At 35.4% G+C, this 26,200-nt stretch overlaps 1 protein-coding gene across 1 annotated transcript in view; it reads right to left on the reverse strand.

Annotated features, from left to right (window-relative positions):
- Window positions 1-6,277: 6,277 nt before the first annotated feature.
- The window catches only part of ERMO2 (Sec23/Sec24 protein transport family protein), a 74,854-nt gene continuing 54,931 nt past the window's right edge, over window positions 6,278-26,200 (reverse strand). The window contains exon 13 of the mRNA XM_089825095.1: window positions 6,278-6,914. Coding sequence (XP_089681221.1) covers window positions 6,678-6,914 — 237 coding nt within the window. The 3' untranslated portion in view covers window positions 6,278-6,677. The remainder of the gene's footprint in view (window positions 6,915-26,200) is intronic.

The raw sequence follows: 26,200 nt of genomic DNA on the forward strand, positions 1-26,200 counted from the left end.
GGAATATAAAAATGTTCCAAAGAAAGTTTGGGCAAAAGCAATCTATAGTATTGTATGGCTATCGAATGGGTCACCTATACAAGTCATTAAGAGGAAGACTCCAAACGAAGCCCGGTCTAGTAGGAAGCCTAAATCAATCACTTGAAGTTTTTTGGATCTTTCACTTATGTCTATATTCCAAAGGCTAAACACTCAAACTAAACTCAAAGAGCTTGAAACTCATCTTCACATGATACAAGTAAAACAACAAAACAAATCAATCAATTGATGTAAAGATTGGTCATCTCATATCAAGTCAAGATGTCGTCTTTGATAAAGAACGAATGCATTTTCAACTCTTTTCTTTATTTTGAGTCTCGAGGATCTACCTCTGGAGGATAAGGATTTGGGTGTTAATCTTCAATGAGGTCCACCTATTGAGAGCGACTAGGATCATTGACTCTGAAGTTGTGAAGTTTCTTGAACCTATTGATATACATCCTAATGAACTTGTTTGAACCAATCCAAGCCTAGGTGTTCCTCTTGAATCAAGTGTTGGTACTTCTACTCTCCAACCAAATGGTGGGACAGGTTCATAGGTGATCTTCGTAATGACAAACTCAACAAGGGTAGATCATCTAAAAACAATAGCAAACATAATACATCAAATTTCTCTCATTGCCAACATTCATAGTGTATGAGCTCAATCTTATTTGAAATTAAAGGTATACCTGAGAGGGAACAACCTATGGAAGCTTAATAGTGTAGTCTTATAGGGAACAACAAGAGTCCCTTTTTATCTTTCATCAAGCAAAAGCATGTTGGTTGCAAATGGGTGTACCAAGTTAAGTACAAGGCTTATGGCATTCTTGATAAATAATAGGTGTAGGTAGTTTCTACAGGGTTCTCATAAGAGGGTGTTGACTATGAGGAAATGTTTGCTTCCCCAACCAAAATCAGTACAATTCATCTTGTCCCCACCATTTTTGTCTAGTTTGGATGCAAAATCATTCAAATGGATGTTAAGAGTGTTCCTCAATTGTGACTTGCAAGAATTAGTCTATATAATGTATGCAAATTGATGAAAGCACTTTATGGTCTAAATCAAGCTCCTTGAACTTGATACATAAAGATTGAAAAGTACCTTCATAATCAAGGCTTTCAAAGGAGTTCTTATGATTCCAATGCTGATGTCAAAGCTATTGGTGGTGATATACTTCAACTTGTCATCTATGTCAATGATTTGATTATTACTAGTAAATGGAAATCTTGATTGAGGAAATCAAGTAGAGTTCATGTTAGACCTTTGACATGACAAATTTGGGACCTCTGTGTCATTCTTTAGTTGTTGAGGTTTGGGAGATAAATGATGATTTTTTTATATCTTACTCCCAGTATTTCAGGGGTCTACTAGAAAAGATTTGGATGCAAGATTACGGACCTACATGTACACTTATGAAGAAAGGGTTTGAATTGTCTAGACCAAATCATATTCACCTCTGGTGGATGAAACTGTGTTCAAACAACTATGGGGAGACTCGTCTATCTCAATGCCACTAGACCTGACTTGTATTTTGTCATGAATTACATTTCTCAATTCATGACAACTCTTAGAGCTAATCATTGGATTGCAATAAAGCATGTGTTGCAACATGCAAGGGTCGCTTCCTTTTGGCATTCTATATGGAAAAGGCAAAGAACTTTATTGGTTTCCCATGCTCATATTAAGTTTCTTTTGTTGATGAGGGTCGCTTCCTTTTGGCATTCTATATGGAAAAGGCAAAGAACTAATTGGTTTCCCATTCTCATATTAAGTTTCTTTTGTTGATGACCAAAAGTGGTCATCTAGATGCACCTTCAATTTGGGAACAAGTATAATCACATTGACTAGCAATAATCATCATGTGGGTAAGTACACCAAGATGGTGTGGAAAAGGGGGTTATAAGTGACCACTTTTTTAAATCAAAAAAGCTTGAATTTTGATGATAAATTTGAGGGTCATGCATTCATAATTAGGTGTTGTACAAAGAATAAAAATTGTAGTACTCAAAATCTATTACCTATACTACTAAAAAATAAGATTAAGAAGGTCAAACCTACTATGCACCAAAAACTATTCCTAGTTTTTCAGCAAAATATAACATAGTTCATTTTGTGTGTTGCACAAAAGATATAGTTAGATCTAGTATTTTGTGAAACCCTTTGGTGGAATGATAAGTAAGAGAGAGATCTAGAAGTTGTGTATTTTTTTGTAATTTTCCATTGAGTAAGACTTGTTTATTCTCTCTCAATTTCCTTCCCTTATCACTATTTTTGTCTATTAGCAGCCCTACTTATCCTCCTTGCTTTATCTCGTATCTCTTCACCTCCCTCTTCTCGCTCTCACGACCTCATGTCTCTCACCCCCTCCCATCCTATTATCTCCCTCCCCCCACCTTCTCTCTCTTTCCCTCTCCCCCTTATCAAGTTATGTGGAAATGAGCTTTCATCGCAGGTTTTTTAAAAAAATATAGTTCTTCATAACCCTCACTTGTTACGAAGAATTTGAATACCTGATTAATTGGTAGTTTTAGGCTCAATTTTGCCATGCCTAAAAGTTTTGAGTTGCAAATAACTCTCGTGTGAAAAATGTTGAGCTTTTCTTCATGTGGACAATTTTTTAGCAACAACTTGGTGCACTTACCCATGTGGTAGCTCTTTTCAACTCAAGTAGAATATTTGAATCACTAAAGTACTTTGTGAGAAAAATTGGCTTCAAAGGATGCATTACAATATACATATGCTTCAAGCATGTCATTTGCCTCTCTTTTGTGACAATCAGGAGACATCCAAACTTTGTCAAAAACCACATCTTATTGAGCCTTAGTCCTTGCATCTACAACCTTCTAGATGATGGATCAATACATTTGTGCCTTGTTCTAGTTGTCGATCAGATTGTGAACACACACCAAGTCTCTAAAGCCTAACAAATTTGTATGATTATGAGGGCAACTTGAAGTAGTTGACATATTGACCATCCTAAACTAGTCTTCGATTATCAATTGTTTCTTAGGAAACATCATCTCTGTAATTGCTTATATATGTACATTTCATTTTCCAAATAAATGCAAGCCATTGTTGTATCTATTTCTTGACTTTATTTTGTAAACAAATAAATTGCTCTAGTGAAGATTGGTTAGTTATTTTGTACAAGAAACATTTGGTAGTCTATTCTTCTCTATCATGGTAGTTTTGTAAACCAGTTTTATAGAAAGAAATATGAATGCAATGCTAATTTTAGGCTCTTTGTAATATCATTGATTTCCTTGATCAAATGTGCCAATAATATATTTTATTTTTTCCATTTCTTAGAGAAGAGGTAATGTTTTGTGAAGGTCATCTTTGTCTTCAAACATTTTATTCTACTCTCAAGTTGTAGCATAAGATAATCTATACGAGCTGCTTTCTAAAATGAAAATGGATATATGATCAATTGTTGAGCAATGTCTTTTGCCTACCCAAAGCTACTATATTTCAGAATGGGATATAATGTGCATTGTGTTATAGAGTAGGTTTATAAGTGGCAGCTTCAACAGTTGAATTATGAATTTTGAAGTGCAACATTCATTTTATATGACATCATACTAGTATAATCGTCTGCTGCAAGATGAACATTTGAAGGACTTCAGAAGGTGGGAGCCCCAAGAACTATGAAATCTTATTAGTACCCTGAAAAGCCAAGAAATCCGTAATTCATTATCAGACTTTGTTTATATGTAAGTCGGTATTGCATCAAGATGTCCAATCTTAATGACATCAAATTTTTTTGCCACTTATGCTTTTGTGTGTTTATTTTGATATTATGCATCTTAAAAGGTGTGTGTCTATATACTTCACCTTTATACATGTTAGTACTTGGAAAATTTTGAATGTTTTATTTTATAGCAAAACTTTTGAATGTGACTTGGCTTTGAAGGTTGCAGAATTTTAACGATAGTCTAATCTTTGTAATTAAACAATATTTCGATATCAATAATAATTTTGAATACAGAAATGTTAGTAGAAACTTACCATCCACTCACGTCATACAAAATGACTAACATATCATTCAACGAAAAAAATTTATTGTTGACATAGAAAAAACTTGATAAACTGAACACAGAACTTGCCAAAGACTCATTTACTGGCAAAGCTTACATGCTACACCGCAGTCTCCTAATTTAGACAAACTTTTCACGTGAACACTTAATGGGCTGCAGTCTCTATTTTATACTAGTCATGGGCTAAACACTCTAGTTTATTTTCTCTACATCTCTGTGCTTTGGAAATGTCTTAAATTTAAAAAAAACAGTAGCTAGTATTGTCTCTTTTTCAACATCTTTTCTACAATTTTTTAATCAAGTTTTTCCCAATTAAATCCCCGACTTTTCCAATGTTTTCCCCAAAAGGTTTTCACTGCTATAATACTAGGGTTGCCTAGTTGTTTAATTGCATCAACCACAACAGACATTTTATTTGATACAACCACACATCATTGACCATATTCAAGTCTTTTGTGACGAAGGAATTTCTCAAACCGGCAAATATACTTTTTGTTGCTTGCTGCATCCTGTTGGAGAGAAAGATTGATTTTCAATAAGCTCTGTAGATGATGATCAAGCATAGGGAATGGTATACAAGGAAAATGTTGAAGACTTATATTGAGAGGAAGATAAGAGTTTGATGGCTGCTAGTTATTTCTATGAGAGTCAAATATATTGTTACATTTCTTTCCCTGCGGTGAGCCCTTGTTATGTGAACACAATGGAGAGGTTCATGAGACCTTTGATAGCATTATTGGGGAGATTAGAGGAGTAAAGCAAATTAATTCTTCAGAATTATTCTTTAATGACATGAACATCTTATTCTCATTTTTCAGGATTGGTCACCGAAGATGGAACTTTCCAATACATATGCTAGAATATACACTAAATGCTAAGAGGTAAAAGTTGATCTGCTAATGACAAAGGAAAATTAGAGGTCCATATGAGCCTTACAAAATGTATATTCATGAGTGGTAGAGGTTGAGAGAACTGCAGTTAAACTTTGATGATCTTACTGATTTTTTATTGTCAGCATAGAGGATTGGCATTCAACCTCCCAGACATACTTACTAGACGGTGGCAACTACATGGAAAGCCTACTATCTCCTTGTGCATGCTTAACAACCCCACCATCACAACTAACTAGTTTCTTTATAGATTCATCTACGCTATCAAGAGGCATAGGCTAACATGTCAAAGAAAATAAGCTATGATCTTTACATGGTGCCTTGTATCCCTTGGATCAGAAGACGATTGCATACGGAGAGACTTTTGTTAACACAATGGGATGTTTAACCCAAGTAACCTTCACAAATTGATGATAAAAGGGAAAGGTGGGATTAGTTCATGTTACAATGGAATGAGTTAAGAGGAAATGGATAGGTAGGATTAGTTGGTGTTGCAATGGTGGGAGTTGTGTAGTTCAGCCTCTGAAACTAATCCTGATAATTATGTTAACCAAGATTGGATTGGTTATGGCAATGAGATAAATAACAGTTAATCCATAAACTGTGCCCCCGTTAGGCACATTGGAATGTGACCAGAACAACAATTAAGGATCATGGGACCAAATATGACCCACAGTTAAGTCTCTTTGATAGTTGCTGATCGAACTTGTTCCTTATTTTTCGATTTTCTGACATTCTGTGATCAGTACTGATCTTGATTCGGGCAGATGCTCCTCATAATGTGATGCTGCTCTGTACTCTATCTTTATTATAAGAATATATTACACACAATAATTATGATATACTAGTTACCACAGGATAACCATTGAAAATAAAAACACTTGTGGCAACCAATTTCAGATGGAGTCCCATGATGGTCAGTTCATTCGTGGGCATTGCATCAACGGTGTATGGCAACGCAAAAGGATACTTAATAATAGATTCCAAGATAAGAGTAATCTGTTCATTTTGTGTCTCTAGGTAGATTTGAAGACAAGGAATTTTCAGCCTGTTACATTAATTATCAATGAAGGTAAAATTAACATGGTGAATCCAACCTATTCTTACATAAATCACAATTACAACAATACAAAAGACTAATTTGCAAAAGAGAGAGATTTCCTGTGAACAGTGAAACAAGTTATCAATCTTAAAAGAACTAACTGATTACCAAGACGCCACACAAAATGTTAATGTATACAAGACATCCTACCCGACCGCTATAATGGCTGAATGATCGGAACAAAGGCACTTACAACACTTAAGCTATTTTGGAAGACTTCAAAAAGTAAATTGAACAAAGGATACAAATATATAATCATAAAGCATTAACAATCAAAATTTTCCGAGAAGTATGATAGTCCTTTTTCCAGGTACACTTTCTACTCCTTTGCACAGAATTCATTAATATGAATTCCAAGTAAATAAACAAAGACTTAAGTTACAAACAAGAATAGACAGTGAACTTAAAAGAGTAATAAAAAAAACAGAACTCTGAACAGAAAACAATCGAATGCTGGAAAAATTGCTTCTTGATGAATCCCCTCCAAATCATGACTAATAAACTAAAACAATTGGGTAAATTACCAGATGACTATGTTACCCAGATTTCCAATCTCCTTACAGGAAAACTTGTACAGAAAATTTGAAGGCATGAGAGAAATAGCCACCTCAATGGCGATTTTCGTATCATTTTCCCTTTTGCTGCACCTGGCGATGTATCTGAAGAAACCATTCTACATATCCACTTGTTCCTGCAATCTGATCTTCTACTAGGTTGAATAATAGAAGTAAGCTTTCTCTCGGTTGCTCACCTTGTCTCAAAACATAGCAATGCTGATAAAATGCAGGGTCTTTCTCTCTTAATATTTTCAAGGTAGCAAAGAATTTTCTTGAGAGTTCATTATTCTGCTCAATTACCGGAACCTGTTGATGCCACAAGAGTCCACTTCAATCAGAAATTACATTATTATTAAAATCACCATTACATACTTGAAACAGGGAAAAAGCCTTGCATTTCAGAGTCCACTTCAATCAGAAATTACATTATTATTAAAATCACCATTACATACTTGAAACAGGGAAAAAGCCTTGCATTTCAGAAAGAAGAGAAATTCCATCCAAATCCAAATGTCAAAATAAGATAAATTATTTTAAGTCTAATACTCATAAGCCAATGCGGACTTCCTGGCTGCAGAGGCAGAAATGGGAGCAGATGGATGTAGATTCTGGAGTAGAGGCGGGGCAGAAGCTGGGCGGAAGCCACTCCCAGCCAGCCAGAGGCTGGTGGAAGCCTATCCACATGCATGCGGGCACCTCCAACTGCACACGGTAATTTCCAACATAGCATGCACAATAATCTGTATCAATCTTAGTCCACACGGCATACATAGAATATGGCATAACCAAATTAAATTGCCATTAGGTATATTGAACTACCGGCAGTTACAAAACCTTGTGCATAATGTGATGTCCCCTTCTAGCTAGAGACATCACTTTAGCTGGTGATTAGCCTATCAAAGACCCTCATAGGCTAATAAGATTGGATAGACGGTCACCTTGGTGTGGAGATCCTCCAAGGACCAGAGCAGAGTACTCTTCTGGGTTGCCAGAGTTTGTTTATGATGAGTTTTCCTTTGAGTTTGGCTTGGTCAGGCTATTTTTAACAGTTTTGGAGTTATAAAGATAGACCCCTGCTATTTTTAGAAAAGGGGTATGGTCATATGCAATTCTATCATGTTAGAACCCAGTCCAAACGACATTCAAAAATGTTGAGTAATAATGGAGATATTAATGTTTATTTAGTTAAAATAAACATTATTGGTTTTGAGCCTATATTGTTAAGTTATAATATATAACTTAAGTGAGGGTCATGATATCATAAAAGGGGCCATCGTTTCAATTAATTGTGGGTCCAAGCTTATGGAAAAATTAAAAGGGGTTTTCTAAGTTTTAATGTAATAACATTTTTTATGTTATTATTATATCTTTTATCCCACATTGAGCGTGGAGACTCATTCTAGAGTTGAGGAGTCCTTATAAACAAACCTTGTCTTCCTTCAAGAGCAGGTTATGAGAATTGCTTAAAAAACTTTGCCTTGTGAAATTTCTTGAAGTTGTGGCAACAAGGGTTTCTACAAGTTTGAGAAGAATTCAGACTGTGGAGAACGTAGTATCTTCAGAGTTGATGCAATTTGAGGGTGTGAAATATCACTTGAATTTTGCCTGTGAGTTTACTTCATTCTGGAGTCAATATTGTGTTTCAGTAGGGAAAAAGTGGATGAATCTGTTTACAGGTTGGAAGGGGTTATAACAGCAGCTACATTGCTGTGAACAGTAAAGCGCTACAGTGAATTAAAAATCAGAGATTTAATATTGCGGTTTTTGATAGGCACTGCCCAAGGAGGAAGCAACCAGCAGCGTGGTTGCATATTGGAGACAAAAATCAGGTTTTTTTCAACTATTAATGATGATGTTTTTAATGTATTCTTCCAGCAATAAGTATTGTACATACATTAGGAGCCATCCGAATAAATGAATTTGATTAGCATTATAACCAGATTTGAGTTATAATTTTAGGTAAGATTAGTTTTCAATATTTGTATTTTCTTTTCATCAACTCAAAAACCCAAAAACAGCTTAAAACATTAAAAAACAAACCAAAAACAATCATTACACCCAGGGAAACAAACAGTGATCAGCGTAGAGCCTATTTGGGGTTCTTACACATAATACATATTAAACGCTGCCTTAAATTTTAGCACCGTCAAACCTTCAATGATTCTTGGAAAAGGAAGAGTTGACCAGATGAAGAATGATAACACCTCAGCATAAACATTGCCACATATTGCTTACCCAGCAACAGGTAATCGAACCAATACATAGACAAATAAATCAAGTAGCTCCTTGACCCACGTATGAAGATGACAAGGAAACCAACACAGAACAATATAAACTCATACTAAACATGTAGTAACAAGACATGAACTCTCGAGAGAATTTGATCAGCTCAGCAGGATGGCTGGGGGAGAGAGAACTCTGGGTCAGCATATTGACAGACTCTCTGAGGTCATTGGCAATGCTGAAGATGTAAAGAATTTGATGAAACATGTTCCACCACTTGAAGCCAAGAACAAAAATCTGGATCAGCTGAACAAAGACTTTCACAAAAGATTGGATGGTCTGAACAACAAAGTGGGCAATTTGGAGAATACGGTTAAGAAATTGGTCGATCAGAATTGCACTATCTTGAAGACAGTGGTTGACAACTTTAACACCCTGTTGAACAAGCTTGAACAATGTAAAGGTCAAGGCTCTAAGGATATGAAAGATGACCAGGGTCCTAGCAAGCGTACAAGGGCTAATTCCAAGAAGAGTGAGATGTGGAAGCAAAAGAGTTGGATGATATTAAAGCCTCTGCAGAAAACATAAACATCCTGGCAGACCAAGCAGCGGATCTTCTGAAGACTTTGTAGCTGTCTCGGTGCTGTCTTTTTGCATTACTTTTGCTGTCTTTTTACGCATAGTTGCTTCCTAGCCTCTTGTTTTTAGTTGGTTTAGCCTACTATGTTTTAGGTACTGAGGCTTTGTTTCATCTGAACTACTTTGCTCTTGTTTTTATGATACTTTGTACAAAGTTTCGAGTCCTTTAAAACCTAGGATACCGATTCGTCCTGGGAGGCAGAGGCTTCCGCATCAGAGGCGAACGGATGCGGGATGCATCCGGAAGCCCTGCGGATGCTGGCCAGAAGCCAGCCGCAGGCTCCTGGATGCGTCTGGAAGCCAAACCGAAAGCCCTGCGGATGCTGGCTTTCGGAAGCCAGCCGCAAGGTCCTGGATGCATATGGAAGCCAGATGTCTGGATGCGTCTCTGGCTTCCAGAGGCATCCACGAGCCTGCCGCTGGCTTCCGGCCCTGCGGACATCTGGCTTCCAGACGCATCCAAGAGCCTACGGTTGGCTTCCGACCCTACGGACATCTGGCTTCCATACGCATCCAGCATCCACAGGGCTTCCAGACGCATCCGGGAGCATCCACGGGCCTGCCCAGGCGTTAAAGTAAAAAAAAGAACTATTAAAAACATTTTCTATGACTGTCTAGCAAACAAGTCCCAATAACAAAGCAAGCATACAGGTCAATAATAAAAAAAAAAATTATTATAGTTATTCACCTGTTTGAGGAGGCTACTTGGATAAGTGGAATTAGGAAGGAAATTTTATTAATTGATTGTGGTGTCGTCAAGGTTGTTGGTGCTTATGTTTCTCACATGACAAGATTTTAAATTATGACAGAGGATTAAAGCGGCAATCTCAACTTAAATATGACAAATGATTTCCTTATCATCTGCAATGGAGGATCTTTATAACTCAGAACAAAATAAAAGATGTCAAACGAAGATTTTTGATGTTGGTATGTATGGTGCATATGGTTCAATCTGAAGACGCTAATTGTAGAGGTGACAACAAACACCACATATATCCGATTTGAAATCTATACTAGGAGACCATCGATATTGGAGAATCTGGCAAATTTGGTGTTGTTCCAGATTACCACTTGTGTATTGAGAAGACTGTCTAGCAAATAGGTCTCGATAATAATATCATTTGTTATAATATATTTCTTTGCATATTATATATATATGTACATGTTTCCTCCCGCATCCGCATCCAAAAAAAATAAAAAAATCCCGCATCTCGTATCCGCTTCCGGAATCCGCTTCGGTATCCACATCCGAATCGGTAACTTAGTTTAAAACCTATTTTTATGTAATCAAAACAAGACATGAACTGTCAACCCTTGCCCAAAGGACTAGAAGAAAATGAAAGAGGTTGAACAGCAATAGCAAGAGTCTAGCTGAACCAAGGAAGAAATGTTAGAAATGTTTTAAATTTGTATACGCCTAAGTTTCTTTCACTTCTTTGCATATATACAGTGATTATTTTCTTGAGATAAAATAATATGATTTCTATAATAGTTGTTGGAATTGGGGCTATTTACTAGGTATTTCTGCTATTGTTATGTTTGGAAACAATTTTTAAGCCCTTAGTTGTTAATGACAATTGTTTATATGTATTAGACCTTAAGATACTGTTTCAAATGCAGGAAGCAGGTGCGCGAAATTTTTCTGGGGGCTGCGGATGCATAGATATCTTAGTTGCCGATTTGTTAAATGAGTCTGATTTGGGCACATGAATTGGGTCTGTGGATTCAGGATATATTTTCCCCCAATTATTACTTGTGGAAGATTTTAGTATGAATCATTTCATAGTATGAATCTATGATTCTAGTATGGATCTAAGAATCTAATATTCTAGATAATTGATTTATTTTCACGATTATAAAGAAAATCAACACATTCACATTGAATTACTAAATTACAAAATGAAATTATGACCCTTGAGGATCCTCGGCTTGTCGCTTGGATCCTTGATTCTGCATGTGGATCCTTAGGCTGTGGCTTGGATCCGGGGAGGATCCTTGACTCTGCCTGTGGATTTTGTCAGGATCCACGAGCAGAATCCAGGATCCTGCCTAGATCTTGCCTAGATCCAAGTATGAATCTAGATCCTCTAGGACGAATCCAGCAACTAAGATATTATTTTATCCCACAAAAAATAATCATTGTGAACTAGAACCGCCTTATTGTAAAAATGAGTGTCTCCCTTGAAGACCAAAGGCCATGTTTACAATTGCTTAGCATTTTTCTTTTATGAGACTTGTTGTCTTTCTTTAAATAACTCCTTTTGTTACTCCATTAAAGCATAATGCAAATAGGATTGACGATCTTATACCCATTAATACATGAATCCATAAGTTGTTGGCATTTATAAAATTGGACCCCTTGATCTGACAATGGCAAAATATTATAGTGTGCTTGTCAGGGGAATTTACACCGTGTAATAATAGCAGGATTGCTACTTCTACCATCGAGTAAATAAAATTCTATACTTACTGTAAATAAAATAAATACTACACTTTGTAGCATATAAAACTCTTTGTGATGGTTAAAATAACATAAAAATTGGGGACCTAAACAACTGTATTGATTGGCATAATGGCTTATATCTATCGTTATATAAAAATTTGAAAAACATTTGAAAAATAATAAAGTTATAGCAAGCTGTCAACTAAATAAAATGAGTGATGAAACTGCCTTGTGGCAAAGTAACAAGCAACATGAGGTACTAGAAAGAAGGTTGTGCCACCACTTCTTCCTACATTAATGTAAAGCACCTTCTGCAAGCTTCAACTTGGCCATGAGGACATTGAATGTCAAGAACTTTGTTTCTTTTTTGGTGAGGTGATCTTGGTGTTAAAGTTTGTAGCTACAATAGAGATCTTTATCTTTCGAAATCTGGACGCTCTTACTGTTATTGTCATCTTCAGCTGAAAAGGACACTTAAGTTTAATTTGTAATAATAAATGTAAATGACATGTGTCATTCACATGCATTGAGGCATGAATATTCGAAGAGTCATAATTAATTATAGGAGTTATAAGAAACCTTCAGTTATAATATGAAGGGTCTCTCCTATTGTTATATATTCGCATCAAGCGATAGGCATTGCACACTTGAACATTTCATCATCAATAAAGATTTTTTTTTTGTGTGGCTAGGTTTTTCCCTTCATTCTCGAAGGGTTTTCCCAAGATATTTCTGATCTCTTTGTTTCAATTTTATATGTCTTATTGTTGGTTATCTTCATTGATTTCTGGGCTCTAGTTTTAACATGGTATCAGAGCCTAGTTAATATCAATTTTTGAGGGAATCAGTCTCTAAAAATGGTCTTGTGCAAAGTCTTTTTTTCCTCTCATAGGGTTGTGATTATTGGATCTGTGTTCAATCAAATGCATTTTATTTCAGTTTTGTGCTCGGCTCGAAAGATATATATTATTATTATTTTTGATTCATCGCATGTTTCACCTCTTTGTGTTGGAGTTGATCCTTGGCATATTTGTGCCTTGTCATTTTTTTCTATGGGCTCCGATTCTATTGTATGAATTTTTTGCTAGGATAGAAGCATATAGCTTTTTTTTATCATCTGGGTAGAATTGTGCGAGTATTGGTTGCAGTAAAGATGCCTTTGATTGATCTGCCTGATCTCTATTTGCTTCTTTGTTTACTTTTTTTGTTGATTGCATCTCTTTATAATCTCAAGAGTGCCCTTCTAATTTTGGAAGACAATGTATATATATATCAAGGTAGTTATGTTGATAAAGTCTGGATGCTCTCCTAATGGTGTATTCACTCTCTTCATTAGCATGGAATAACCGTCTGGAGTTCATGTGATACTAATGATAGGAGTGCGACGTGTATTTTTTTATTGATGTTCTTATCTGCTCTTTTTTTTTTCTTTTTTTGTAATATGCTGATAGATAAGTTGTTCTGAATTAGATTTGCGTAAACCCAGATAACCAAGATGATATCCCACTTGCGGGAATCTCTCTCCTGTAATAAACGAGAACTAATGAGAAAAGGCAATGAAAGATTGAAGATTTTTTTTTGGTATTCCATATATGGGTATATGATCTGATATTTTGTTTGTAGCGGTGCTATTGAAAACGTTATTCCGTACCGGCATATGGACAAGACCAACAACATTAAGATGGTGATGTTAGGAGCATCTAGCACTGCTCTAGCAGGAAAGAAGAAAAAGAAGCTTCTTGCAAATGCCATGAAGAGAACAACTGAATGTGGCACTCTCCAACGTTGTTATCCTTCTCCGTCAAGGTTTTCAAGGAAAAGATCTGAGCAATGACAAAGACGCAAAATATCTGCACTCAGATCGATTATTTGATGCACCTGCTTATTTCCAATAAACTACAACACATTGCCAGAATGGAGAATATTGAGTGTCCTGTGGAAAATGAATATGTTATGATTTAAAGGCTAGAGGAGTCGTGGAGGAACATCATCATTTTCACAATAATTTTGAACGACGTTGGCCACCTTGTCATAATATTTGTTGCTTCAAAAGCTTCTTCGTAACGGTTTAAAGAAGACATTTCTCAAAGATGACTAGAATTATGTATCAAAAATCATTGCGTGAGTACTCAAGTAACAGCTGTGTGTAGATTACTTTCTTGATTATCAACGTTTTTTCTTGCCAAGAACACAACTATGGTGGATTCAGATTGTTGAGTGTTATAATTCATGAGGAAAGATCTGCTCGCACATGCTAGTGATTGTGATCTTGGGCCATTCTGTGCATTCAATTGCATGGTAATTGGCAAGCTACTATTTGTAAGCTTTGGCTACCAAGTAGTCAATGTTGCAAAGAGGGAGTCTTTATTTTATCTCCACCTTTCTTATGTAGTTAATGGTTGTTGTATGACTTATGACAGATAAGTTTTTTATCATACAATTGAGCAATATTTAGGATTTATCATTGCTTTGGTTGCATTGATGACCATTGACTTCTATTATGAATTGATGTTATGAATCTCCCTTTGCTACAGGATACAATCAAAAAAGCAATATGGAGACGGTGTTGCTTTCATTAAGAAGGAGATGTTGAATTTTAGAGGGAGATTTTAGCTTCAGAGGGAGGCTTCATATTTAAGAGGGAGTGCTTAAGAAATCCCCTTCATTCTCATTTATGATTGTGATGCTTGTGGTATATGTAAAATTTGAGACTTAAATGGAACCAAGTCTTGCTTTTATTATGCCTATTTCTATTTTTGTGTGAATAAATAAGATTGTAAGATTAGCTATGATAACTCTTTCACTATGCGATAGTGAACATCATGTTGAGAGAGTCCATGATGTCATCACGTTGAGAGATTCTATGGCAGGAGTTGGATGTCATGTTGAGAGATTCCATGACAGTTCACGTTGAAAGAGTCTGTGAATAAAGGCTTAGCTGTGAGTTTTGCAAATCTTTTCATGTTGAGTGACTCCATGAATATGATTGACTGTTATAGGCTTTCATGTTGAGTGATTCCATGAATATGATTGATTGTTATAGGTTTTCATATTGAGTGATTCCATGAATATGATTGATTGTTACAGAGTTTCATGTTTATGATTCATTGTTACGAGTGTTCATGTTGAGTAACTCCATCAATTATGTTTTGAATTCGTGTGATTAGAATCTATCATTGACATTTTTTGTTGCAGCTTTGTGTGACTATTCAGCTAAAGATCTCTCTCTTGCTAAGAGGGAGTGTTAAAGTTTGTAGCTATGATAGAGATCTTTATCTCACGAAATCTAGACGTTATTGTTGTCATTGTCATCTTCAGCTGAAAAGGACACTTTGTTTAATTTGTAATAATAAATGTAAATGACGTGTCATTCACATGCATTAAGGCATGAATATTCGAAGAGTCATAATTAATTATACGAGTTATGAGAAACTCAAGAGACCTTCGGTTATAATATGAAGAGTCTCTCCTATTGTTATATATTCACATCAAGCGATAGGCATTGTACACTTGAACATTTCATTATCAATAAAGATATGTTTTTTTTGTGTGGCTGGGTTTTTTCCCTTCATTCTCGATGGGTTTTCCTAGGATATTTCTGGTGTCTTTGTTTCAGTTTTATATCTGTCCTATTGTTGGTTATCTTCATTGATTTCTGGGCTCTAGTTTTAACACTTGGGAATTTGAGTTTCGGCATACACAACAGACGATTCCAATTTCAATGTTGGTCCAATAACCAGCCATGGAGAGACCATGAAACGGCATGCAGGACACTGTTCTTATAGAGCATGCAGAGTCCCGAGAAATCCCACTGTTTGCGGGCACCCACTTTTCTTTAAATTAAGTTTCTTCAGCTTACTGCCCAAATTAATATCGGTTGATCAATGAACTCTACTAATTATCAAAGTCTTGACAACTACAGAATCGTGTTATTGCTCTCAAGATTCAGCTATGCAGCTTTTGAGTCAAACTCATTGACCCGTGTTTCATGAATAGTCATTCACAAGCACCCATCTCTCATGTGAATGAATGAATGAATGAAACACTTATTAGCACACATTGCATCTAGGTGATGCTCACAAAGATAAAGCACTAGGACTTCCCAGGAGGTCACCCATCCCAGTCTACTCCAATGCATAACCATAAAGTTTTCTCCAAGGTTTAGCCCACTTTGATTGCAAAACCTTCAGCAACTGTTGTGACTAATGAACCCCATCTTGTACTTATCAACAACTGGAAACTTTTACAATTAAAATACTATGCGACCATTTAATCAAAAATTCACATATTAATATGAACTACCACCTTGGCCCAACTGCAAATAAATTGACCAACTTGAACATCAATCTCCTATTAGCTTCCACAGTATGCATGGGCAAATTATTGATGCCCATAAGTCCGTGCATTCACTTCATCAAAACACTCCTAATCCCCTGCATCAAAACGCTCCCAATCCCCTGCACCCTGGTTCAAACTACAGCTTCCCTATATTGAAAGTGTGAAATTCCATGAACAATGGGACAAGAGAGAGATCAATATAAATTAGATTAAAAGCGGATTGAAAATATGATTATGATGAAGAGGGATTGCAAAATTTTAGAAAAGGACAGACATAATGATCAGATCAAACCAAAGAAGCAAAGATCTTGAAAAAAACTTGTATAATCACAAACCAGCATCGTCCACAATTGTTTCAAGGGGAAAAATTGTGGTCTGTAGGGAATCATTGACTGCAATTTAAATGCATACTTGGCCAGAAATAGTGTTAAAATCAGAAAAAAAAGTCCTGCTGATTGTTAACCCTAAAAAAACTAGCAATAACCCTTATTTATTATGCCCTCGCTTGTCCCTTTCAGAGCACAACTGAAAATGGTGAGCATGCAATGCAAACGTTATTTCCTCAATGAATAAGCAGTGTATTTTCTCACTATCAGTTAAAGGGAGGTGAAGGTCGATGCATAGTTTTTCCAATGGCAAATACAGACAGGAAATGTTATGCTTGAGTGTTGTGTGCAATCAACTTTTCTGTGCATAAAATGCTTGTAAGATTACTCGTCGTTGCCTTATGACTCAAATTATTTTATCATTGAAGATCAGAATTATTGACTTTTTGAAGGCAGCACAATTTGATATTTTGAGGTCACTGTTAAACCCATATGATACAATGCCGGTACTATTTTGATTGGGCCAGATTAGGTTTCACTTTTGGTGTCTATTCCATGAAAAATGGGCTCAAGGATGTTCTAGACAAATCGTAATTGGTTATAAGGTCTTTCATCTTGTTTATAAAACAGGCTCCATGTGTTTGTTATTCAGTTGTGCTTGTATGATGCAGAATTTCTAGGCAACGAGGGTAGAAAATGCCATCAATGATGTTATAAGAGGGTTCAAAGGTGTAATAGTTAACATGTAAGCAAGAATCTGTGTTCAGAGATTTTTTTTATTACTAGAAGAATAAAGAAAATCTATTTTCGAAGTTGACTATTTTTGCATATTGTCAATATTGCATCAGATAGGAGGATAGCTCCTAAGGCTCAAAGTATTGACAAAATCAATTTTTAAGTGTAGCACTAAAACTACATATGCATACATAAAAATATGCAAAAATGAAGTGACAAATAGAGGAGTAATGAAACAAATCTTTAGGATAACAAAATTAGTATTATGCTTCCCATGTTGAAAAGTTAAAAAGTTAAAAACATTCTTGAGTTCTAGTTCATTAATTCAGTCTTTCACAAAGTGAAATAATAATTGTTGGTGCCCAATCTTAGCCACCATGGAACACCATAAACAGTAGGAAATAGTATGATTTAGCCTGTAATGAGACAAGCGTTTTCATTAATACAAGCCCCCATTCATGTCCGATGGAAATGCCTTTAAATTTAAAAAACAAGTATGTTTTGTCACTTCTATGTTTTTATGGTTTTTTTCCTTTTTAATCCAACTTTTTGCCAATTTTTCCTGAATTTTTCAATAAATCTTACACATTTGATTTGCCAGTTTTTCCCCCAAAAGATTTTAGCTGCTATGGATCAAGCCACTACATTCCCTGATAACATTGTTAATGGAACGAAACATATCATAACAGTTCTCAGAAGAAGAAGTGAAATCATAAATTATAAATCAAAATGCACAGGGAAAACATTCACAGAAAGGGCGGAAGTATCAGTATAGCGCCACCTAACACCATTATGAAGAATTGACATGCAAAGTTATATAATAGACAGGATGATTTCCAATGCCTGTTAAAAACAAGTTGACACAAGAATCCTTTCCAAGGCAATCATATTAACTGAATGATTTAAGGCGGTGTATGTTAAAATTAACTATCATGGCATACTAAATGACTAAGGACTCAGCACCTTCAAAATGTTGTGTTTGGACATTCAATTGTACAAGAAGGGAAAATATGCCATCGTCGACATGCATAGAATGCCTCTACATTGTTAAACTGCAGAATTGGCTATCAATGAAATGTAAGTGCCCTTGTACAGAATAAGATTTTTCCAATTCATCCTCCCATAATTATCTTTCAATCAATCAAACTGGATGAGTCACTGCTCTTAGCCATTCTTAATGTAATTTTGACAACTAATTGGGAAGAGTTCAAATATACAACTGTTACATAGTATAGAAACGTGACTCGATTTGACCCAAACCCACAATATTTATTGTGTGCAAACCAGTACGCACAAAACCTGAGTGCTGAGGATGAAATACTAAGATAAGGCTTCAAAGTTCAGGGCAAAAGTCAATTGAGATAATTCTCAACAATACAAAATAGAAAGAATGGTGGAAATGCAATCATCTAGTTTACAATATACAGGAGGAGGAAGTAGCTAATTCAATAGAACATATGCAAATCTTTAAAGCTTGAACACAGCTTTGAGATATATTGATATGAACTGAGGGAAAGCAATATAGTAACTAGCACTTGCACCCAAAGGAGGTGCAAGGCATACGCCAATAGGTTTTTAACTGGAAAGCATAAATGAAGATTTAGATAATAAAGGGGAAGTACTCATAAAAGTTACGGGACATGTGTAGATAAGATAAGATAAAAATATTAATGTCCAACAGGAGACCAACTAGGGTCTACGGGGCTCAAGGATACAACAGCACAAAAAAAAAAGATAAGAAGCTAAAAAAATTATTTAAGGAAAGGAATAATCTTGTAGTACTCAGGAAGTGGGTGTATAAGTTACTTCACATGCTTGTATTTTTTGTGAAATCATTTGCACGTAATTCTATCTATTTCTTTCTAATAATTTTGTATCTAGATTCTTATTCATTTTGCATTATCAATCCTAAGAGAATGAAGACTCTATAGAAAATCTCTGTTGGGATTTGACTCTAAAGATCACTATAAATTTGAGGCCTTGTATTTCAGTCTTACCTGGATCTAGCTAGTGTGAAACCTTCTGATATGTGTATAGTGATAGCCCATGTGCAATTATTAGCAATTTATTTGTATACACCTATCAATTGTATTAGAATATTTTTTTCAAGTTTCCTTTATACCAAGGGAGTCCCTTGTACTTACCGAATTCAATTCATTGTGTTTTTTTCTAAGGGTCTGACATGTTGAAATCTACATGATAAACCTCTTGGGAACATTTGTTGACCTTACAGTTACCAACTTCCATATATCTATATTCCCCCCTTCTAAGTCAGTTACATGTTCCTACGAGCTACAATATGGTACACTGCATTTAGAATCTCATTATAAAGTTGCATTTTCCATCATGCATTAAGATACATTTGCATACATGCTATAGAGTCCTGATATGCTACTGACATTTAACTACATCATTTTATATCTAGTTGCATTCAATCGCACTTATCACATTTACATTTACATTATTAATTGCATTCACTATTTCCATCACATCATTAATCATTATGCAATGGAGATATCAATAATATCAAATGTCTTTTATTCATCAAAGATATGAACTACCATAGCTATCTACCATTTTAATCATTGTTGTTTTTCCTTTTATATCAAATCACACACAGTACAATCAAAATAATCTTTCATGAACCTAGTTAAGATATTATATATGATAGGGGAAGAGCACGATCATTTCTAATAATTAGAAGCTCATTAGAAATTATCTATGAGCCAATAGTTGTCTATTTATTGGAGAAAAGTTAGCAATTAGATCAATTTTGCAAGTTTATCGGTGCCAATAGCCCACAATTATTGGGATATTTGTACAAAAGTACATTATGAGTTGTGATAAATTTTTTGGTTGTTAAAACAACCCGGTACCAGTAATGGGGCAATAGGATCTATGTTTGCTAGGTCACTTTGAAATAACCACTTGTTAACTCTTGCATACATAATAGATCTTATTGTTATTGTGTTGCCCTAATAGCATTAGCAAACAACTATTTTTTAATCAAAATCTGATGTACCCTTTAAAATCCCCACTACATAAAGTTAACTGTAATAATTATTGATACACTTCATCATAACTAATATTCATGATAAATATGTTTTTGATCTTATATTTCGTTTATTGATGGTTGGATGAAAGTTACTGTGGTTGATAGGGAAGAGCATCATGGTGTTTGATCATAAAAGAGAACGCCATATGAATGAATAGATAGATGGAAATATCTGTAGTTATCAACTTCATTGTCTTGCTAAATCAGAGTACTCCATGAACAGAAGCATTTAAAGGTTAATGCAGAATTTCAGTTAGATAGCTACATATCATTATTTGTATATAATTCAGTCTTCTCTTCAAAATCTGAGGGATGGATGTAACAATTGCAATGTACAAAGAAATAATTGGAAAATTTAATGGCTTGGGCAATTTTATTCAATGTTAAAAGACTACCAATCAATATTACGGTTTCAGTACAGCGTCTCAAAGAAATAGAAAGAAAATCATGTTTCAGTAGATATTTCTTGAATGTCCAAACAGAAATGGACAGCAGAAATAATTTTACTACCATTATGAGCACTTTAATATTTTTTCCTTGTATATGATGCAACTGAATTCATCAAGACACAAGATTTATGAACTAAGGTCAGCTGAATGGACTTTCACTACCTGACCAGTATTCTATAATTGAATGGATACTTGAATTTTTTACATATTTTCCTTAAATGATGCTAAAGAAATAAGAACATTGTAAAAGTTTCCAATGCCGTGCTATTATAATATGAACTATCAACTTTTCTTAGTCTTTGCAACATTCCATGTACCTTGTTGATGCTTCTTACATTCTGCCTATAAACATGCTTCATGTGCCTTAATTATAGTTGAATATTTTTGCATGTCAAGGACAAAGCAGTCTACGTGTCCTGTCTACCTTATCATGCTATGCAAGGGCACACGTGTATAATGAGGTGTTTTCTTAATGTCAGGCCAGGAATGAAGGTGGGAATGTTTGGACATAGGCAGAGTGGAGTGGAGTTGGGTATTACACCTGCAAATTCTATTCACCTGTAAGTAGTAAGGCCTTTCTGCAAATCATTTTAGTTTATTATTGTATTATTCTAACTTCTTGTTTGTTTCTGAATGTTAATGATATCAAAGTTGTCTGTTAAAAGTTTATTAGCCTGTATAATAATGTTGATAAGCTGTGTGTTAAAAATATATTCATATTTCATAAGAAAATGCCTTGAGCTTCTGTGTTTGACAAGTATGTCATATTACTTTGTTTGCCAGATTTGGAAGCAGAAAGATGACAAGAAAAGTAATAAACATAAGGGCAGGCGGGAGCTCATCTGGGACCAATTGGAATAAAAAAAATTCACTATTTTAGTTCATTTAGCTTAAGTTTCTAGTTGGATAATTTTTGTATTTATTAATATTTGGCAATGTTGTTTATTTTTCAGGTGAAATCTAAAGACACGATGACACAGCTTGAGGGCATGACAAGTCCTTGTCATTGGTTATCAGCAGATATATATTTGCATGATCTGAAATCACAGAGTTTTTAACTTTTCAAGTTGAAAGGGGATACTGATGACCTTAATTTGAGATACACAGATGTAGATGATGATGTTATTACTATATTAAATGATGATGGTTTATCCAACGCATTCAGACAAAATATCAACCCTTTTTATATGGAAGTACCTTTCAGTATGAGTGAAGGAAGTTGTCTAAAGTCCACTGAAACTTTCGTCAACAATTCGGGGCCATTTGGTGGAGGAGGGGGGATAGAGTGGAACAATGGAATATTTGAAGGAATAAATGGAATATGTAGGAGCTCGACACGGAGGAAGATTAGAGGAAAGTATCCGTACCATAGTAATTAATTTATTAATAATTAATATGGCAGTAGGTATATGAGTATTCATTTTCAGCTCCAGCGTTTTTCTTGCGAACATTATCTGTTGTTTCTTATATAAACATTTGCTTTGTATTGTGTGCAGAAATTCAAGTAGCCAAGTGAAAATTTTCAAAATATAAGTGGATATTGTGGAGTTGTAGAAAGTACGCTGACAGCCATCAAAGGTCTGTCATTTCAAACTAATCTCGCCAAATATGGTCCATTTGGTGTAGCAGATTGGGTTCCTTTCGAGTGTGATTTGAGATCAAGGGATGTTGTTGGTTTCTACAGGTGAGCTTGTAATAGATATTGGGGTCTATTGATCTGCATACAATTAATGCTACAAAAACCTAACTTGAAAAATGAAGTGAAATCACAATATGAATGCAGTTTGTTAGGAAAGATAACGCATTGTAGCATTCAAGTAACACAGTTAACCACATCTCACTGCTATGCAAACCAAGCCCAAGTCAACATTTGCTGGCATTTCACCAATTTTAGTAACTGCAGATTCTTGGCCTGAGAAATAGCATCGGTCTCTATATCCCGAATTCTGGAGCAGCTAGAGAGATCAACCTCCACCAAGTTCTCACAGCCTTTGGCCAGAAAGAACAAGCCAATGTGGCTAAAACAGTCCACTTTATAAAGATTCATAGAACACAAATGCAGCCCTGATAATCTAGCTACCTATTCCAGGCATTCGTCAGTGATCTGCGGGCACAGGGACAAATCTAAGTGCAGGAGTATTAAACTAAAGTGGACAGCTGAGTGGGCTGTATGACTGAGTGGTCTGGATGGTGGATGGTAAGTAGCGCATGATGTCTAAGTGAGTGGGTTGCTGTTGTCTGAAACCATTTAGTGCCTTGTTTTCCAGCATAGCGCAGTATTTTGTTCCAGGTCAGATTGAAAGCTTATGGCAGTATTTTGTTCCAGGTGCAATAAATTTGTAAGTGCAAATGTACTCAAATTTATGCCATCAACTTTACAGGTAATTAGTCCGTCTGCCCATACTGTACATTTTTAATTGTGATGGATGAATAGTACTCATCAGAAAACTATGACTTGAAAATTGTTTTGGGATAGTTGTTTACCGGTGTGAGACAAATTCCGGTTACAAGTAACCTCATAGAGAAAGCCTATCAGCGAAATATTAAACAAGACTTACAAATTGCAACAAGGCACAAAAGCTTTCATAAAAAAGAATTAGAAAGACAAGCTTGGCTTTAACTGACACTGATAATGTGATACAAAATAAAATATTGAGCTGTTTCTGTTGAAAACTTAACTGTAGCAGATTCCATACTAAAATATCAAATCCTAAATCCACCTGCAAGTGGTAGTTGCAAAATTAAAGCATTCATGAAGCCAGCCCATTTTTAAACTGCTTGAACATTTTAAACCATACCTCATTCATTAATTCTAGGTATTCTTTGATGCTAACTTACCACATTCGCCTACTGAAGGCCAAATTCGAAAGTTGGGTTGGACCAAAGTCTGATATGGTGCAAATTGGCTGAAAGTCGGCATCAGACTTGGTGATTCAGTCGAAACTCACTGACCCTGTGTGAATTTCCAACAACTTTCATAGAGTTTCCAAATGCCTTCTTGAGCCTAGAATGAATTTAGGGCAAATTTGGGTCGAATTTACCTATAGACGTCAGTTTCATTGAGACCTGCTTTGCCTCCAACACTATTGTTTTGCGACGCCTTGAAGAGGCGTTGTCTAGAATGGTGATCAGTGCTAATTAGAGCATATGGAGAAAATCTAATAGTACCAAGCCAGCTGCCATTAAGGCAATGACACTAGATAACCCTTGGTGGAATTGTGTTAAGTACTATCTGAGGTTCACTAAGTCTATATTGAACATAATCCAATATGACATGGATAGGCCTTGCTTGAGTGAGGTATATGATGGCATAGACTCCATTCTTGAGGATATTAAAAAGACCACAAATGAGAATGAGCAAGATCCTAAAGAAAAGTTCTTAAAGAAGCTACAAATAATCCAAGTAGCAAGTTGGAACAAAATGACTACCCCTTTGCATCTCCTTACCTTTGAATTGAGCCTCAAGTTCTATAGTCAATTGGTCCTCAAGGAGAGTACCACTAGAGTTGCCCCATTTAGAGATCATCAAGTTTCCCATGGGTACACGGAAGCCCTTCAAAGACTCTTTCTCTATCTAATACAGGCTACAATGAGGTCTGATTCACGAGTTTCACAAGCACCAATGATTGTGCTCTTGATGCTCTTGAAGACAGGAACAATGTTGATGCTCATAAATGGTCATACTTCCATGGACAAATGTACCAGCACCTACAACCCATTGCCATCAAAATTTTACAACAAGATCATATGTCTTAAGATTCTAATTTTTAAATTCTTGATGAATATTGAATTTTATATTTTTTTAAATTTTATTCAGAACTCTTAAATCTCTAATTTCAAAATTGAAAATCTTTATAAGTTGCTAGTTCGTCATCACCTGAGAGGCACTAAAGCACATGCTCCTCCATCCACTCAATAAGACACAATAGACTGAATTCCACAAAGTGAGATAATTTGGTCTTTGTGCATTCAAACTTGAGGCTCACAGCACACAAAGACAATGCTCACAAAAAAAGGAAGGCAAAGCATTGGAAAGTTAAACCAAATCTTATGGAGTTTGAGGATTTGATTGCCCACTTCAATGCACTTTTGATGATGATGATCATGAGCTACCTAGTAAGGTTGAGGATGATCTTGAGGGCAAGACAAACACTGATTGTTTTTTATGGTTTTTGATGATATCTGATCAGTGATGGCTAATTATTAATGTTGAATTATTGTTTTTGAACTCGAGCATTGATACGGGAGTGTATTTAGGCATTTTGTTATATCATTTGGACTAGAACGTTAATTTATGTGTTGAAGTAATTTTCTGTCTCTTTAATATTAGCATAGTGGTGTATGAACTTATTTGCTGATGCATATATATATATATATATATATATATATATATATATATTTTTTTTTTTTTTTTTTTTTTAAATCCCAAAACGAATTTGAAAACTTTGGGCTAATTTCGAACATGAATCTCGAACCCACATCTGTACCAGAATCCAAACCAGCAACTTCGCTTTGATGAAGCAAGAAATATCTTCTTGATCAGATTGTGATTGGAATCTGTTTTATCAGACCAAAAATGTAATTATAGTAAACTGAACACAGTTACTTCTCCAATTACAGGTTTGTCGCTTATGTCAGTGCCTGTCTGCAACCTATAATAGAATTTTACCCTCCCCTCCAATCGCCAGAACAGCATAAATTGTATATGCAAGCACAAATGGTAATGCAACTTATCCAAAGACAGAATGCATGCTGCTGAAATGGTAACTATTGAAGCTAACACAAAAGTAATTCTCAATATTTTTTTCATCCCAGAACCCCTATATCTATTCATGCTCTAAAATTTTTAATTTTGAGAGTTCAATAAAAAACATGCAATCAACATCCCTTTCTTATAATACATTTTGTTCCTGTTCAGGCTACCCATACAAAATTCACTGGAATGTTTGTTAGTTTTGTCTCTAATCAGATTGATTGGTATTGATTTCGAGTGCTTAACCTAGAGCTTCAGCCCTACAACCCTCTGTCACGATCAATGGAAAACAAGTATAAATGAGCTCATTACATATTGAATTTAACACCTAGAATGAACATGGTAGAATAGACATGAAAATGAGCTTACCATGTAACAATTTTTCCATGTGGAATGTTCAGTGAACAACTGAATATCAATGCACAATATAAGACCAACCCACAAGGAAAAAAAGGACGACCAATACCATACAGAAAAGCATTAAAGTCAACGAATATTTCGAACATCCTAAAAACAAGATTCTAGATTGGATGGATCCAAGGGATTGATCCAAGATATTCATTATCACATTCTATGAGTGATAATGAGCTCAATATGTAACAAAATTTTTTACATACAATAATCATGATAG

The sequence above is a fragment of the Cupressus sempervirens genome, chromosome 4, assembly GCF_028749045.1.
Source record: "Cupressus sempervirens isolate cs-2001-9-10 chromosome 4, ASM2874904v1, whole genome shotgun sequence".
NCBI classification, from domain to species: Eukaryota; Viridiplantae; Streptophyta; class Pinopsida; order Cupressales; family Cupressaceae; genus Cupressus; species Cupressus sempervirens.